Raw genomic sequence first — 19,089 nt, forward strand, 5'->3', positions numbered from 1 at the left:
TATCGCCCCTTTTATTTGCTTTGGCCATCGAACCCCTGGCCCAAGCTATTCGTCTGCATCCTGACATTAGGGGGATCCCGGTAGGGGGTAAGGTTTATAAACTTAGCTTATTTGCTGATGATGTCCTTTTGTCCCTGACGTCCCCTCTTACTTCTCTGCCCAATCTGTACCAGCTCCTGACGAGATTTGGGGACCTGTCCGGTTACAAAATTAATTCTGATAAGTGTGAGGCTTTGAATGTTACTCTGGCTGCTCCTGTGGTGAAGCTTTTATCTCTTAATTTTGATTTTAAGTGGCAACCGATTTCTCTCCGTTCCCTTGGCATATATATAACACCCTCGCTTTCACAAATGTATGCTGCTAACTACCCCCCTCTCCTCTTGCGCCTGAAGCGTGATCTGGTGACATGGTCGTCCTATGCCCTGTCCTTTATGGGACGTATTTACGCTGTTAAGATGACGCTTTTGCCCAGACTTCTCTATTTATTCCGTTCCATTTCACTACCTATCCGGAGAGCTGACGTCAATAGCCTTCAAAGGGCGATCGATTTATTTATCTGGCAGGGCCGTAGGAGTCGCCTCGCTAAGGCCACTGTTTACAAATCAAAATCTGCGGGTGGGCTCTCGGCTCCTCTGCTCCATGAGTACTATATTGCTGCACAGCTGGCGATGCTCCTCTCCCTCTCCGTGGTCCACTCTCCTCCCCGTTGGGTCCAACTGGAGTCGGACCTCTGCTCTGGGATTAACCTGGGATGGCTTATGTGGCACTCATCTCTCGACACGGCATTGATTTCCGCCAGCCCCACTCTACTGCATTCTCTTCGCCTATGGTACCGTGTGCGGTATAGACTGCGCCTTACGAGCCCGAGCTCTCGATTGACGCCGCTTTTTCAGAACTCGGACTTTCCCGCTGGGTGTCACCTTCACCCCTTCCGATGGTGGGTCACTAAGGGAGTCGTCACGGTGGGGGATCTGCTTATGCACAATGTACCATGCTCCTATCAACACCTCCTTACTCGCCATGGACTCCCAGCTACAGAACTTTTTCGATTCCATCAACTCTCCCATTTTGTCCATGCCTTCCTCAGACGCCATCCAAATTGTGACCCGACGTTCTACGAACAGCTCGTCCGCCTCCCGCACAAACCTAGAGGAGTGATTTCTAGTTTGTATCGCCATATGCTGGACGTTAAATTCCCGTTACCTCCCCTGTTTACGCAGCGCTGGGAGCTGGATTTGGGGCACTCCCTTGATCCTACAGAGTGGAGCGAGATCTATGTTAATGTTTGGAAGGTGACGGCGTGTACTCTGGTTCAGGAGAACTGTTATAAAGTCCTCTCACGTTGGTACCTTACCCCATCTAGACTTCATCGCATGTTCCCGGCACACTCATCTCTCTGTTTTCGCGGTTGTGACGAGGAGGGGTCCTTTCTGCACACCTGGTGGACCTGCCCTCTGGTCCTGTCTCTCTGGTCCCATTTCTTTGATTGCTTGAGTGCAGCCCTTGGAGTTTGCTTGGTCCCGGATCCCTGGACGGCCCTTCTCTGCAGAAATTATCAGCTGGACACTCTCTCCTCATCGGCCAAACGTTTGATTTTTCGTGTCTGTACGGCGGTTCGCTTGTCCATCGCTAAGGTTTGGAAGTCAGGTGCCCCTACTATCCCGGCTGTTGACGCTAAAATCTGGGACATTATTAAGTTGGAAAAGATTACCGCATATCTGCATGGCACTTCTCACCTTTTCTACCTCACGTGGGACCCGTGGCTGGAGAAATTCGCCCCATCCACCGCCGTGGCGCCCTGGCTGTGAGAGCTGTTGTGCCTCCTCCCCTCCCCCTTCCCTCCCTCTCCCCTCCTTACCTTCTTCTACCTCTTTCTCTCTTGTCTTTCTCTTGCTTTCTTGCCTTCTTTCATCGGATATTACCGAGATTCCGTTTTCCTGCTGAGCTTGGCTCTGGTTCCAGCTGCGTCTGGTATACTCCGGGCCTTTCAGTTTATGCTCGGCTTCGCATACGCTACGATACTGTGTTTGGCATCCCATTGTCATTTGTTTGTTACAGGATTGGCTATGCCCATGTTTACTCAATGATTCTGTGCCTTGACCTGTGTGTTTATGCCATGTCGATGTTTTACTTTTGGCTCTGGCTTTCACGGAAAACCTGTTATGTGTTTCTTTTTCTGTTCTCTTATATCATAAAATACAATAAATTACTTCTTAAAAAAAAAAATTACTGCAGTGTGAGGAAGGGAAGCTAAACTCTTTGCGTGTCAGATATCTGTCCACTTCTGCTTCACAGTTGTTTTTTTTTTAATATTGAAAACTGAAATAAAGTACTAAACTTAAAAATAGAGAAATATTATTATTACTACCATTTATTTATATAGCTCCATCAAATTGGAGCAGGGCTTTGGTACAGATCATAATAAAGGAAATTACAGACAAAATTAGACAAACATATTCAGCCTAAAACATGAGGTAGAGGGCCCTGCTCGCAAGCATGAGAGCCATAAAGTGGGTGAAGAGGAGAAAATACAAATTATGGGATTGGAGATTTGTGATAGGTGAGTGAGTCACACCAGAGTTGTAAACCTGCTAATTCCAGCCACATAATAAACATGGTTGGACTGCAGGTGAGTATAGTGAAATAATCAATTGTGAATAGAGGGGGATGTTGTCAAGTAGTTAAATGCAATATTAAGTCATATCATGTGATTAAATAGGTCTACATAGGGTAATGACCCGGGATGGGTGGGTCGTGAGTTAAACTGCTGGGGAAAGTGTGTCCGGATTAATGTCTGTGAAGGAAAGATGTAAGGAAGAGAGGAATTATATTCATGAAAGTGGAAAGAGTTTTTTTAACCAAAATTGTAGGAGACACAGATAATTAAAAGAAGGTAATTAACAGAAGAACAACTGATTACAAATCTAATAACCTCAAATGTGATAATTTTCAAACAGTTACAAATCAGAGAGAATATAAGATGCAGCATAATAGAGAGACAAATATACATGAGCAAAAGTCCCAAGCATGTTGTTTCAGGTTGTATACCTCAGGAACATGTATTAAAGTCTCTCTGAGTTGAGTTGCTGGGGGAACTTGTGTCTGTATTCATGTCTTTGAGGGATAGCTCAGGAAATAGAAAAGGTCTGAGGCACAAGGCACAAGGCCGCATGTATCAACCCAGTGCTGCTGATGACAAGGCTTAAATATAACATTTATGGTACCCATCTAATGTGTGAAAAAGCTATATTGTTTTATTATACCTATTAACTTATTGCAAGATGCACCATTTTGAACTTAAGTATGTGATGTAGAAGTTCATCTAGCGTTTACAGAAGGCCTAACTACATTTAGTGATAAATTAATATAAATCTAAACAAAGTAATGAAGTTGCAAATTAATGAAAATGGATTCACTTGTATTATATATATATATATATATATATATATATATATATATATATATATATATATACATATATGTAATGTCAAGAAAAATTAAGTTAACCCTTTGGAATTATCAGCATTTATGTAGACACTATTTAACTAATAACACACACATTATTGTATTGTTCTTGTCCATATTAAATACATCATTCAATCATTTACAGTGTGCGTTGGAAAAAGTATGCTCTTAAAATAATTACTTCAACAAAAGCTAATTGGAGCCAGGAGTTAGCAAACCTGAATCAATGAAACGGGATTGAAGGTGTCTTTTAGAGCTACTTTAACTTATAAAAAACTACTCAAACAGGAGTTTTTTTATTCACAAGAAGCATATACTGACGTGAACCATGCCTCACAAAAACAAATCTAAGAAGACCTATGATCAAGATTTGTTGATTTGCATAAAGCTGGAAAGGGTTACGAAGTAATTTGAACATATTGTATTCGTCAGTCTACAATTAGGCAAATCATTCATAAATGGAATCAATTTAGTACTGTGGTTACTCACTCTAGAACCCTAGTATAACATCTAAAAGCTTGAAGAAATCATTGGAACTGGTTAACATCTCTGTCTATGAGTCTAACATATGCAAAACATTGAACAGGCATAGAGTCCATGAGAAGACACCATGGAGGAAGACTCTTCTCTCGAGAATTGCAACATTGCAGCGTGCCTGAAGTTTGCCAAAGAGCACCTTGACTCTCCTCAACACTACTGGAAAAATGTGTACTAATGAAACTAAGGTTGAATTGTTTGGGAAGAACATGCAACACTACATATGGCATAAAAGGGGCACCACATACCAACATGAAAACATCATCCCAACAGTAAAGTACGGTGGAATGAGCATCATGATTTGGGTCTGCTTTACTGCCTCATGTACTGGACAGCTTGTCATCCTCGAGGGGACAATACATTTTAAGTTTATCAGAGTATCATATAGGATAATGTCAGGATAGTTGTCCACCAGCTGAAGCTCAGTAGAAGCTGGGTGAGGAAGCAGGATAATAACCAGAAACATTGAAGTAAATCTACTACAGAATGGCTTAAAAAAAGAAAATTATCTTTTTTAGTTGCCTAGTCAGAGCCTAGACTTTAAAACATTAGAAATGCTGTGGAATAGGTCATTCCACAGCATCTCTAATGTGTTAAGGTTTGAGCATTTCACACCAGACATCCTAAGAAGTTCTGTAAGGAAGAATGGTCTAAAATTCCTCCTGAAGTTGTGCAAGTCTGAGCCACAGCTACCAGAAGCATTTGTTAGAGGTTTGACCAGTTATTAAGTCAAAGGGTCATTGATATACTAGTAAGTTTCCTAAATGGAGGTTTACCTTTTAAGGCTATATAGGTTACTGCCCTTGGGCCCGTGGCTTCATAAAGTGTGATGCCAAGGTAGAACTGACTGTAACCCCTCTATTTGCTATTGTTTCAAACGGCAGATAATAACTTGGATGTGATTATTTTCATGCATTCTTCAACATGTACTTTTGCATGTCTTATAACGATACCACATGTAATAGATATTACTAAGAGACATTTATATTTTCTTAGAAAAATCTGGTATAGTTAAGAATAGCATATTTGTGTTCATCTTTTCAACCACAATCTCTGTGGGTGTGAGATAATTAAATTGCAGAAAGCATCATATGAAACACCATGGGGCATCTACCTGCTGAACTTGTGGAAGGCAAATTGACAAATGGTCCATTGATCCTCCGGAAAACCTTGATGCTTAAAATAATAACCTGTGCTGGCATTTTCGTTCAAGACAACATTTGTGTCCACATGACTTCCTTCTACAGCCGATGTTTAGTTTGCTTTCGGCAAATCTAAAAGAGAAGAGAACTGTATGTCACTAAAAGTGCCACTGGGGATAGGTAGCAAGATGGCATATGCCCAAAGCAAATGAAAGAGACATTACAAAGCATTCCAGAGCAGTGGGGAAGTTTATCAAGTGAAGTATGAAATTCAGCCAAGTAGAAACAATAGAAAGGTATATTACTCAGAAAATGTTCCCTGTCATCATAGGTTTGTAGCTACTCAGCAATGAACATTGATGAGGTTCGCATGAGTGAACACCGTATAATGGATTACAAGGAAAATAAAGTATATGGATTAACGTATATAAAGATAGAAAGACCATTAATTTTTTACAATCAGATTAGCTGCCTGCTCACTAGGTTTCTAACTATGCAGTGATACAGAGCAAAATAAATGTAGCTATGAATATTATGTATATGTTTTTTTATGAAAAGGTAATATGTTTCAATTGGGGTATTTAATAAGCATTCTTATGAACTAATATACAATGTAATGTAAAAAAATATATAATTGATATATGATATAAAGCGCAAAGTAATTTAAAAAGATAGAATATTGTTTTAGCCTACGGGAATATAGTATTATCTTGTATATTTATATTTTAGTTAATACTTATTTTTCTGATATTTCAAGTAATTACAGTTAATGTTACATAATATTGTAATATGTGGAGCAAGGTTCTCTAACAGACCCAGACTAGTCATTTGGGAAACCAGGCAAAAGCTTTGTGGGCCAATAACTGAAGGTGCAGCACACTTACCTCCACTACCACTTGTAAGGTTGATCTGGTCCTCCATTGTGGGGCCTCTGGCTAGATACATGCAGCCGCACATGGAGTATAAGAGCATAGCATGAGGCCATGTGTATTCAGCTAGTGGCTGCACATCTGTCATTTAGAGACCACTGATCTTAAACTGTCAAGGCCCCTTTTCAGTCCAAGTCCAGCCCTACTATCCAAAATTTAAATGTGAAGGAACCCATTCTAAAGTCTAGTTATGTGTCTGGATGCTCCAAAGTTAATGATGTACTAAAGTACAGTAAGTTGTGTAACATGGATCCATTTAAATATTGTAATTATATTATTAATTAATAATTATTATAACACCTAGAAGTGCTTTTAGGTATTTGATAATTTGCACCATGTGAGCTTTAAAATTAAAGAGTTGATAAGTGAAAGAACAGACATTTTTTTAAAAATCACCTCAGAATCGGGGCTGGAAGACAGTCAAGTTTTTTAAAAACACATTAACAAGCAAAGAGGATGAGCCTAATGGAGCCCATGTCCACTCATGCCCCTACCTGGGATCTTGGTCATTAATGGGGAGTAGGCAGAATTTGGATGTGACCAAACACAGCTGCCTCACCCAGGAGTTAAACATATTGCTGTATAACCATGGTGAAATACAGAGTTCTCAGGTATGTGCTCCCTCTTTTCTTTCACCACTTGATTTGAAGCATTTAAATCCTTTTTTATGATTTTTTAGTGAGCACTTGGTGGGCACAAGTGATTGTTGTGCTTAGTGACACCTAGACTGGAATTCCAGTTCCCTTCATATCATATACTCTTTCATTCACAATATGCCCTTTTTTTAACACATGGGTCCTGGTGATGCTTGTGATAGATGTTCTGCTTCTTTTCCAGGACTTCTTCACTTATTTTGTTCTCTTTTGATATGCATGTGATAATGTATATTTAATGTTTTACAGAAAATGTCCAAGAAGCAACAGGATACACAGACAGAAGCAAAACACCGGACATTACAGTTCAGATAATACAACAAGAGCATCAACACGGTTAATTTAAAGCACGCATGTTTCCACAATGGCAAAGTTGTGAAAAGAGACCTTGGACTAGATTATTATTAGTCAGAATAAAGAGACGAGATCTACACATGTTGCCTTGCATTTGTGGTAATCTACACCAATGAAAACATGTACTACAGCTATATTTGAATATGTATGGATATATTTGAGATAGTATACATTGTCTTGATGTTTTCTGTAATGTAAATAAACTATTTATATCACAAAATAGCTTTTTTTCTTTTCAATGTATTTGTTATATATAATAAATACTCTGTGATCAGAAATGTCTACTGGCTTTGTAAACTTGTTGTGCTTGCTAGTTTCAGTCTAACATACATTTAAAAAATGTATTTTATATATTTAGGATATTTTTGGAGGGGAGACCTTACAATTTATTCATAATGATTTCATTTCGAAGTCTGATCCAGAACTGAGTAAGAACAGTGGAAGAACCCTTTTGTGATTTCTGTAAATGCCCTCTAGGCACCAATGGTTTCCAAATGCTTTGTCATGAACATTGGTGTCCTTGAATGTATAATTACCAATTCCATGTATTTTTCTCCTCAATAAATTTATGGTAAAATAGTTACCCTTATATCAAAGAAATAATGCAATTTAATTAATTTCACATAATGACCTGTACAGTAACAAAAGCCTCTCCTTATATTACATTCTGTTACATACTTGTTAATTTAGTTCTCACAGAAGTTGTATACATTTACATTTAATAACATAAGCAATACAAAAAGATTCAAAAGTGAATAATATACCGTATTGGCTTGAATATAGGCTCCACCCAATTATAGGCTGCATCCTAAAAGTTTAGGGTAAAGTTTGTAAGGGTGGGATGAAGAGAAGAAGGAAAATACCTTAGTTTTATACATCAGTATAAGTTAAGCAGGGAAGAAAACATATTTATGTAATGGTTAACCTAGAAATAATAAATAAGGCTGCAGAGTTGTTCAGATCTTTTTTGTAGCTCTAGCTTAATAATAATTGAGAAAATAAAAATTCCACAGCTGGCAGGTTCCATACACCTTAACAGAGATGATGCAAACAAAAATGTACAAACTGGGAGTGTCGGAGTACAATGTGGTGTACACACATTTTCCAAAACGCTGCTACAGGACACATATTCAATTAAAAACATAGGCTTACTTGTTGTCCTAATGTAATTCAAAGCATAAAGGGTTTATTCACTAAAAGGAGAGTTGTGTTTCAGCTCCTTCACTTCTTTTTGCTATACCTTATCCTCATGCCTGGGAACTTCAGGGCTCCGGCTAACCGGAGCCTTCCCTTGCGGGACGCAGCCAGGACTGCCCACTGACATCAGGGGGCGATCCTGTGTCGCCGGTGAGAGTTCCCACTGATGTCAGTGGGATGTCCCGCCGATGTCAGTGAGATGTCCCGCCGATGTGAGTGGGATGTCTCGTCGTGGGGCGTTCCCGATGATGTCAGGGGGGGTTCCGGATGATGCCAATGGGAAACATCCCCATCTAATGGGAAAATGGGCGGGGAGCGGGGCCTGTCAAGAGCCCGCGACCCGGAGGATTCGAGTCTTGACACGGAGAAGGGGTGCTTCACCCAGCAATCTCTGGGTCAGACCTGGGGAGTTCCCAGGTATGCTTATCCTGCATGAAGAGTTTGGTTGGCTCTTAATGTAAAGTTAAATCTGCAAGATTTCTTCAGTCTCACCAACACAATTAATTATGTGTAATACAGGGACAGCTTAGCCCTTCATGCTAGAGGAACTTGCTAATATTGCCCCTGTAATTAATAGTGAAGGAATAACCACAACTCTCCTGCCAACAATCCTTTAGTAAATAAAATTGTCAGAACTGTGGTGGAAAACTTAAACATTCACCCATCAGCCTCCCATGATTAGAGGCTAATACAGTAAGGCAATTTTAACATGTATAGTAAGCTTAAAGATATCAGGATCAAGGACTGATTAAGACCTGTGTCTTACATTAGAAACAATGGGCAAACTTAGATGGGCCAAATGGTTCTTTATGTGCCGTCAAATTCTGTCAAATTCTGTGTTATTTACTCTAGGAAGTAGAACGGTGTAACAAACTAAACTTAAGGTCTACAATATGTTTGTGTAAAAAATATTTGTACTTTAGTTGGAAATGTCATATACGTTTTGCAAAAGAAACAGAGCCTTCCAACTAATATTATTTGGATAACATATATTATCTCACTTCTTATTTTGTTCTGCAAATTGTTGTGTATCTTCTCCTACCTCCTATCACAATTTCTTTTTTTTTCTTACAGGAATATTGTGTCCTTGGATTTGCGTAAAATGACCACTACATAATGCCTATAATACAAGAATACTCCAACTATATCTTACACATAAGATGTTGCTAATTTAAGATATCATTTGTGCGTTGTTTGGGCATCTCTATTCTTGAAAACAATGTAATACAACATAGTTATTGAAAACAAATGCTAATATTTTGTCAGGACAGATGGAATATATTTAATCAGCCCAAATAAAGTCACCATTTTGTTTTCTAAAATGTTTGATACTGGCTGTCATAATGGGTAAAACTATCCTTTTGGTCTGACCTAAATAAATCACAATTGTAGTCAGTTTCTACACCAGTCCATAATTTCATTATTGACAGCTGCTTAATGAGGGAATTAGTTTTATATAAATAATATTTCAGAATTGTATGGACTTTTATAATACTTAATAATCAAGTAAGATTTGATGAGACACTTGAACAAGAATGTGTTTTTGCATTCTGCCTTCTAGTTATGACACACTAGTTATTACATCCTCTCCCAGATCTACCTGCAGACTAGCATTTCTGTCCAATATTTCCAATACAATGCTGAAAGAAATATTACTTATACGACACCAGTATGACCACCCAATGGATAACCTGTTTCTATTTCTTTCTGGAGAAAAATGTATTATGTGTTTTGAAAATAAAGCTACAAAGCATACATCAAGGAATAAGGAAAGCCTTTATTTTGGCCAAAAAAAAAAATTTCTTAAGCTCATTAGGTCATTAAGTGATGAAAGTAATTATGTTAACATTTATTTGGAGCAACCTGCATGGTGTATAACTAACTGTTTCGATCAGTGATGCCACTCTAGAGATCAGTAGCAGAAGCAAACTTTTGTTTGTATAATGCTATCGTTTTCAGTTCTTGTCTGACCCACCTTCAAATGTCTCCTGTGTCACCTTTTAAGGACCGGGCTTATTTTTTCTTTTTGTACCCTTTGGGACCTAGGCTGTTTTAACAATTTTGTGATGCTTGTGTTTAGCTGTAATTTTCTCCTCACCCATTTAGTGTACCCACACAAGTTATACATTGTTTTTTTTCAGGACAAGGTCATATCATCTAATTTACTATAAAAAAAAAATAATAAAACATTTTTTTTAAAACATATTTTATGAATTTTATTTGAAAGATCTTTTACTCATCTACAAAAGCAAGTTAAAAAACAGCTAAATAGATTCTACTATTTGTCCTGAGTTTATAAATAACCAATGGTTTTATGTTTTTTTGCTGTTTTTTGTAAGTTATAGGGCAATAAGTACAAGTAGCGTTTTATGATTTCCAAACTTTTTTTTTTCAAAATCTGGTAATTCTGCCTCCATCTCCTCTTTGGAACATCTTTGAAGCTGGTTAATTCAGTTTATCCCCATCAAACCATATTTTTTTTTTAAACTAGACACCCCAAGGTATTTCAAATGCTGGTTTTTAACCATTTCCATGCACTAATTATACAACCACACTTTGTCAAACTTTGTAATAGTCATTTAAAAAAGAAATCACACAAATTGTACTTTAGTTATTTGTGTCACTGTCAAACAACACCCCAACATCTCCTTAGTACAGTGATACCCCACATGCATAGGTTTGTCAGATTGTTTGGCTCTTAAAGGCTACTTTTGGGACATGCGTAATTCAGGTTTTCATCACAGGCTTTTAGCATCTGGTCATTCTGCCTCCATCTCCTCTTTGGAAAATCTTTGAAGCCGGTTAACTCAATTTATCCCCGTCAAACCATATACACCTAGACACCCCAGGGTATTTTAAATGCTGGTATTTTAACCCTGCCACTAGAAACGTTGTTTTAGAAACAATCAAAGGTCGTTTTTTGCACTCAGTTGGTGTTCTTGAAATGCCTTGATATCGAGGCATTTCAGTAACCCCAACTGAGTGAAGGAAGTGATTGCCGATCGCTGCCTAAACGCCGCCATATTTAAAAGACCTGCCGTCTTTTTAATTAACTAATATAAACGCTCCGGGGAGCAATCTAACCACTCCCTGATGTTTTTTTTCTGTGTTGCTGAATGCCTCTGTGTTGAGGCAGCAACAGTATTTGAGAAACCTTAAATACTTGAGGAAGGCACTTAGACTATTCCCCAGACAAGCCAGATGAGCCCTCTTCTTCAAAAGGTTAAAATTCCATATCATGTTCCACTTCTGGTCTCTTTTTCACTACCCTTACGAATAAATAACCCTGCCGAGGATACCATATTACAGCCGGGACATTTAATTGCCGCATTTACTTCTCTCTTTGTTGAAATCTGTAAACACAGCCGAGAAATCACTCTTCTAGAATGCTGTCCTATGTCAGGACCTGATCCACACTTTATTGGGTCATAGAGGTCACAAAAAGACCTTAGAGCTGGCTCAACAAGTAAACAGTTAATAGGGAAGCCATACATGATTAAGACTTAGTCAACACTAATGAGAAAATCTGTATTCCAATTGACAGATAGGTTTGAGAGATGCCTGAATGGAGCACTTTTTATGAATGACAATACACTGGGGAGTCTTTTAACCTACTGTAGAGACTAGACTGGGAGCTTTAAAGCAGGATTTGTAGACACCAAGAAGTAGGCAGTCCAAAAGACTAAACAGTTAGTAATCAGTCCAGAGTCAAGACAGGCAACTTAGGACCACAGTAGGTTGACAAGAAAAGGTCATGGAACAGGAGACAGCAGGATAGTCCAGGTAATGAGGTCAAGCAGGCTCAAGTAAGGGTAAAGAACTGTAGCAAGGACACAAGGGAAATGGTGACTGTATGGAGCTTGGCAACATTCAAGCAAGGAACGACTTGAGAGCAGAGTTTAAATAGGGCTGTAGGTTTCAGGCTTTATGCAATAAAAGTGTGTATTTCACTTGCACCTACTCCTGGATGCTGTGATTTCCTTCTTGCTAGTGTTTACTGATATTTTGCACAACTTCGGAGCAGGGGGTATCTTTCTAAAAGTTGCACAGGACTATGTTGTTTGAAGTTTTTAGTACTATTAGTACATACCCTACCTTGATTGATTTGGACTGCCCATAGAATCTGCACTGAAAGGACCATGGGCCATCTCAGTCTACAAATCCTCAGCACATGCATACATCACCCCTCCCCCACACACAGGGCATTGTCCTTCCCTTCACGCTCTTTCTTTAACTCTGCTTAATGCAGCACTCAGCTGATTTCACTTGCTCAAAGGCTGCCCAGTACCCCCCACTGCTGAATGTTGACAAAAACGACCATTGACACAGTGTTTTCCCTTGACTTACCTGTTAATTCTAAGGCTGTCCATGGGAAATGTAAACAGGTATCAACCCCTGGAATCAAAATAGTAGAAAAGACTATTGCTAAAGATAGAAACCATCCGAGTAAAGGAGAACGCGAATTTTGCAAGAAATACGCTTAATTATCCTCTAAATTCTTTTTTTCCACTAGCTTTCAAGAATATGACTTTCTATCAAAATATAAGCTGTAACATCAAGCAAATTATGCCATTTAACAAGTAAACGGTTTCAAATTGCCCTGTCACGGGGACCTTAACATGGTTTGTTACTTACAGCTGACTGCTAATTTCAAGGGTTACTAAACATATTTATTTGCATGTCTACACCTAGTAGCTGAGTATCAAATAGAAGGATTTGCCACACTCCAATTAGGAAGCTCAGTCTGGCGTTAACATTCCAAGATTAAAAATCCTGCAAAGATTTTCTGTTGCTAATACAGTAGAGTTCCCAATGTTCATACAGTATACTAGTTTCATATTCATATAATGATCTATTCAGCATTCTCTGTAAAGCAAACAGCCTGGTATATACATAGAACTGGACAGCAATATGTTTTTTTTAGTTTATTTATATAGTGCCATCATATTCAGCAGAACATGACAGACAACATAACCCTTTGAGCTCAACTGATTAGGTCAATCTGCACTGAAATATTATAGCATGCAAATGCAGAAGCAGCAGTAGTAGTAGAGCACTGGGCCTGGGCAGGCAGACACTGGCACATGATAGGCACATATAGCCCGTGGAACAGTACTCAATTTCCCCAATAGTATATATTATAATGCATGGTTTTGGCGCCAATATTTAGTTATAAATGAAGACTAATAGATGATATGATAGCCAGAAAATAAACATTGGCCTGTCCACAGGCTAGTAGCATAAATTTGCAACTCTCTTAATCAACTAAACAGTACTCAGGAACAGGGGAAAAAATGTCTGCTGCAGTTCCTGTAATACACTATATTAGTAACTACAGCTTCCCCAATCCACCCCACAGCATTACATTTTCTGCTCTAAAATAAACTATTGATTAACTTGTAGTATGGAAGGTGAGTAATGAGCATCAATCTCAGTCTCTGCTAAGCTAACTGTCACTGCCTCGCACTCAAACTCTCATCAGTCTGTAACTGCTGCTACTGACAAGTTAGAATGACATCAGCACACATAAATAATGCTTGTCCCCTCCCCTTGTAAATGCTGATTGGCCAGAGTGAAAAAGTAATTAAAAACTCCCACAGGTTGTTGGACCCATCAATCACAACCACAACAATCAATGAGACTACCCCCTACCTATCAGCCCTCCCATTTTACCTCATGAAGGAGCGCTAAAACAGCTTGTAATGGCACCAAAACGGCTTGTAATGGCGGCTACATGTGACAACATGTGAGTCCAAACAAATTCTCGTCACTTTTGCAATTCATTTTTATTTGTTTCGCCAGAGATCGCCCTCCCTTTCAATGATTCATATGAATCCGCGAAACATGCAATTTTCATTAAAAATAAAGTCCAAAAGAAAATGAATGCACAAGTCTACTGGGAAGTATCATATTATTTCCCACCAAAATCTGAAATGTTTTTGATATAAAACTGGACATTGAATTGTTCAGATTAAATCAATTTTCCATTTATAGTAAGTTCTTGTTGATTAAATTTCCATCATCTGAACTTGTTAAAAAATTGAGTTTTAAAAACTCTTATAGAAGTATCATGCTGGTCTACTGAACAAGTGGACAGGACATTGATTTATTACTTGACATCATTACATGAACATAGTACATAATATATATTTACATCAGGCCGCATAACTAATCACAAACTAGAACTTTTCTCTAGAACTTGTGGCACAGATAAAAGCTACAAATACTAAATCTATTAACTCTCCTTCTTAAATTGAAAATTAATCCATTCATTTTAACGACACCAAAATTCCATATTAACGAAAAATTGAAGTAAAAGTAATAATTTTGTCTTGATCCAGAAACAATATGTTACCATGCGCAATGTACAGAATTAGTGGACTTTAGTACATTATTTTTTTTTATGCCAAATACACATAGTAATTAAAATCTTGATAATTAAAAGCCGTCTCAGTAGGATGATTAAAATATAAAAAAGACAAGAATGAAAAACAGAGTATGATTAAAATCATTTGTATGCTAGTAGCGCGGAGGACAAAAACACCCCAAATTACATTGATTTACATGGTACAAACACCAGGTATGCATAGAATCTGGTGGCCCCATGACAAAAATATTAAATAAGGTGTATATATGAAATGGACACTTGAATAGGGGGAAGTGACCATGTTAACTGTGAGTGATTTGCATTGCTAATAATAGAAGCACATGAGGTGTGATTGTTTTGTTATGTTTTTCCAGCTGGCTATTATTTCTGTTATATCTGAACCAAGATTTTATATTTCTTTAACACTTTCACAGATCTTAGTCTCCAGGGATCCAAGAATGTGTTGATATTGCTAACGGAGATAGATCCTCATCAATCCATAATAAAGCACTTGCATTTGCCTTTGGTCACATTTCCACTTGAGGGAGTAAGTAACGTAGAAGTGTTTCAATCATCTATTGAGGACAAGAATGCCAAATACTTTCTTGTACAGTAACCCAAAACTTTAATTATAACTTGTTTTTCACTAGTCCGCAGACTTATGAAGAGAAAGTAAAGTTCTTTCTAAAATATAAAATATATGCACAGTCCACAATGGAAAGTTTATTATATATATATATATATATATATATATCGTACTATTTAGTTTAAAGAAAAAATTGAATTACAAACTATTACATTAATTGTGATTTGGTGAGGGAAATGTATTATAATGTATAGGCCACAGTTGCCCTAAAAAAAGGCAACTCTCTCCCACTACTTACAGACAAATTATTATCGTAGTGGCCCAAGTCTTTAATTCTGAGCAACCTACTAGACAATTGCCCCCTGTCCACCCTTTGCAACCGTGGGAGGGTAAGGGACATATTGTGCGCATCCAATAAATATATATGAACCTTAGTGATGGCATTATACTATTGTAGTTTACTTTAGATTGCTAGGTCATTTGACCAGGGCTATCCTTAACTCTTGTTTCTGTGAGTCAAATTGTTATGTTATGCCACTTCCACAGCTGCTAGTGACAACTGGAGAGCTCCTTTGGGGTTAAAAAGTCTGTTAATCTTGTTAGTACCTGTAACGGCTCTTACCGCAGGTGATGGAGTCCAGAAGCAGGAGAGGTAGCTGCACATACGTGCAAACAAAAAAGGGTGCACAAAGCGCTGTCAAATGGTAGCAGAGGTCAGGACTGGCAGCAAAGTCTATAGGTCGAGGAAACAAAATATTGACACTTTGGACCCAATTTGGACATTTCCACTTAGGGGTGTACTCACTTTTGTTGCCAAGGTTTAGACATTCATGGCTGTGTGCTGAGTTATTTTGAGGGGACAGCAAATGTACACTGTTATATAGGCTGTACACACACTACTTTACATTGTAGCAGAGTGTCATTTCTTCAGTGTTGTCACATGAAAAGATATAATAAAATATTTACAAAAATGTGAGGGTGTACTCACTTTTGTGAGATACTGTATATGCATGTCACGTTCTGCCCAGGCTGCGGAGCTGCATATCTGTCTTGCTTTAGTTTCTCTGTTTTCGATCCATTCCTGGATTTCCTTTTGCTCTGTTCTGATCTTCCATTCCTTGCTTCTGCTTCAGCTCTGTTTCCTTTATAAGGTGTGCCCAACCCATGTGTTCTGTTTGTCTCAGTCTTCAGTCTACAGGTATGTCTCAGTGCTATGTGTTTGGTTTACATGTTTGGTTTACATGTTTGGTTTACATGTTTGGTTTGTTTCGTACCACTGTCAGCAGGGATTAGCGTTAGGACCCACCGTCATTGGAGTACTTTGGCGTAGTGGTCGGCTAAGCATACTATGGCCATATGATGTGACGGAATCTCCAATAGTTATCAAACAGTCCTAGGCTAGTTTCTGTATTCATGTCTGTCTGTCTCTTATGTACCTTTGCCCTTCTTCCTTGTATCATCTGAGGCTTCTGGTTCCTCTCTCCTCTCCCCATGTCCTAGTTAATATGTCCTATCCTTGCTTAAAGGAGAAGCGTCCGAGGATTCCGGCTCCTCACTCCTTTCCTTGTGTTCCTTGCCTTCTTCCCTGTCCTTTGTTGTGCCCTGTATCATGTATATCTTGTTTAGTAATGTTTATTCCTTGTCTGGTGCACTGTAGTGCCCTGTAACATGTATGTCTTGTCTGGTTATGTTTTGTGCCTGGTCTCCCTGTCCCTTGCTTGTTATGTTTCTGCTATATCCTTTGCTTAGCTTCCATACTCCCTGCCTGCAGCATCCTGCACGTGATTCTAGTGATATGCTTCATGCCTGCAGGATATCACTTCATTCTGGACTTCATCCGCTGCTATATCAGGGCGTTGGTGTTTGGCTGCACAACCCTAGGTGCTCAACACCCTGCAACCAGGCCCTGTCCAACTCCACTACTGCACTGTGACTCCTGCATACAATCTTCGGGCGCGCTGGGTCCTTTCAGTCATCTGTTTGGACCCAGTCTGTGACAATGCGTCACGGTAAGTACAGTATCTCTAATGTGTTGCTTTGTTGCTACTGTGTCCCCATAGCAATATTAATACCCTGTATGGAGGTAGGAGCCCCTATGGAACCATAGGGGTATGCTGTCCTGCATACCGTGGATGTGTTTCCATAGCGAGGTTGCACCTCCCATCTTGGATGTTAGCAAGATCACCCTTTTTAAGCTTAGGAGCCCATCGGGACTTATGTCTTCTCACCATTGACAGAGGTAAGGCAGCTTGGGACATGACAGTACCATTAAACTATTTTACTTGGTCATGTAGGTGCCTGATGTTTAATATGCTCGTATATTAAAAGTCTACTTTTGAGGCGCACAGGAAAGAGTAGAGTGACACTATTTATACAAGCTCTTATAGATTAATGCAATTGAGCAACTGTTCTTATTTCTCGACTTCAAAAACAAATTTGCCTAATGTTGAATTTGTTCTCATATTCAAAGGTCAAGCATTTTGTAAATAGCATCCTTTCTTCTTGTAGCTATGCCAAGTCCCACCCTTACAAAGACATCTCGAGCCCATTAACAACAGCAACATTAATTTAAAGATCACTTAATGGAGAGGAATAATCATGGAGATACTGAGAATAGGGAGCTAAATTAGCAGGTCCCATGGAATAAAATCAACTGCATGGAAACATCTGCACAGATTGGATCCAGACATGCTGTAAATGGTGCAAAACGAATATATTAAACTAGGCACTCAGGCTATATTTGTATTAGCAAGCAAAACATGTTAAAAAAGGTTTAGGATGGTGCCCAACAATTTCCTCCTTGCCAGCCCTTCTCTGTAAATTTAATACATATGTGTATTGCTTATTATAATCTGTACATACCATGAGTACTTGCAAATTAGCCAATTTTCGCAAAAGTTCTACCCAGTAAGTTTTTTTTTTTTTTTTTTTTTTGTCTCTGTGTTTTAACTCTCTGGATGTCCAATAGTTCATATTATATGCTAATTTGCATAATAATGTTATTGTTCTGTTAACCTTTTTGTAAACATTTCTATATTACAATGCAGTCTTCACTTAAATATTTTGAAATTCTTCCAATTAAAGCTGAATGAGTACACCACTAGCACATTACTAACATTTCATTAATATCTTATTATACACTTGGAATATTTATTTTCATATAATTTCTTTAATGTACATTAAGAGTTTAATTCAACTTATTTTATTGTAATTTTAGGTTTTTCTTTTCCAAAGCTATTCTGGCAAAAAATATATAGGTCTGTGATAAAAATCAATAAACTATAATATTTTATGGTGTCTGCATTTCTGTTGTGCTCCATAATCTCAGTGCGCTGTCCATCCTGTGTGAATATTGTTCTCAGTTGTATTCAGCTGTGGTTTCAGTCTGACAGCTGCAGCTCCTTTGTGGCTGATGATATCTGTCACAATGCCAGTATAGAATTGTTTGAACCTTATTCTAGGAACTTGACCAATACTAGTCATGCCATCTGTAGTAAAAACAAAAACTGCTTTCCATTGTGAATAAATAATCAAAATGCTAGAATAATATTTATGGCTAAAGTATGAGTTCTTTCTCCCCCACGTGGGCAGTGTTTGTACATGCCTTCATCCTCCCTACTCCTGCCAATGCCTGGGAAATCACCAGTATTTAACTTGAGACTTTATTTGAATCGTCACTTTTCTGGCTCTTCTGGTCACTACCTGAAAACTCCTGGTTGCAGGAGTGGCATTTAGACACATTGATTTTCTACTCATGGCCATTCCCCACTCTCTCATTCCATTGTAATCTGGTTGTGTAGCCCCACCCACAAATCCACACCCACCTACATCATTAACCACGCCTATCAATGATGCTGGG

At 38.5% G+C, this 19,089-nt stretch overlaps 1 protein-coding gene across 3 annotated transcripts in view; it reads left to right on the plus strand.

Moving 5' to 3' along the window:
• Positions 1–9,514, plus strand: part of TMEFF2 (transmembrane protein with EGF like and two follistatin like domains 2) — a 235,332-nt gene extending 225,818 nt beyond the window's left edge. For 2 of the 3 annotated variants that reach the window (XM_053472185.1, XM_053472188.1), the window contains one exon: positions 6,976–7,300. In XM_053472185.1, coding sequence (XP_053328160.1) covers positions 6,976–7,072 — 97 coding nt within the window. In that variant the 3' untranslated portion in view covers positions 7,073–7,300. Of the gene's footprint in view, positions 1–6,975; positions 7,301–9,351 lie in introns of those variants that run through there. The other variant, XM_053472187.1, reaches the window with a different exon arrangement.
• The last annotated feature ends 9,575 nt before the right edge of the window (positions 9,515–19,089 follow it).

This window comes from Spea bombifrons, chromosome 7, assembly GCF_027358695.1.
Source record: "Spea bombifrons isolate aSpeBom1 chromosome 7, aSpeBom1.2.pri, whole genome shotgun sequence".
Classification (NCBI taxonomy): domain Eukaryota; kingdom Metazoa; phylum Chordata; class Amphibia; order Anura; family Pelobatidae; genus Spea; species Spea bombifrons.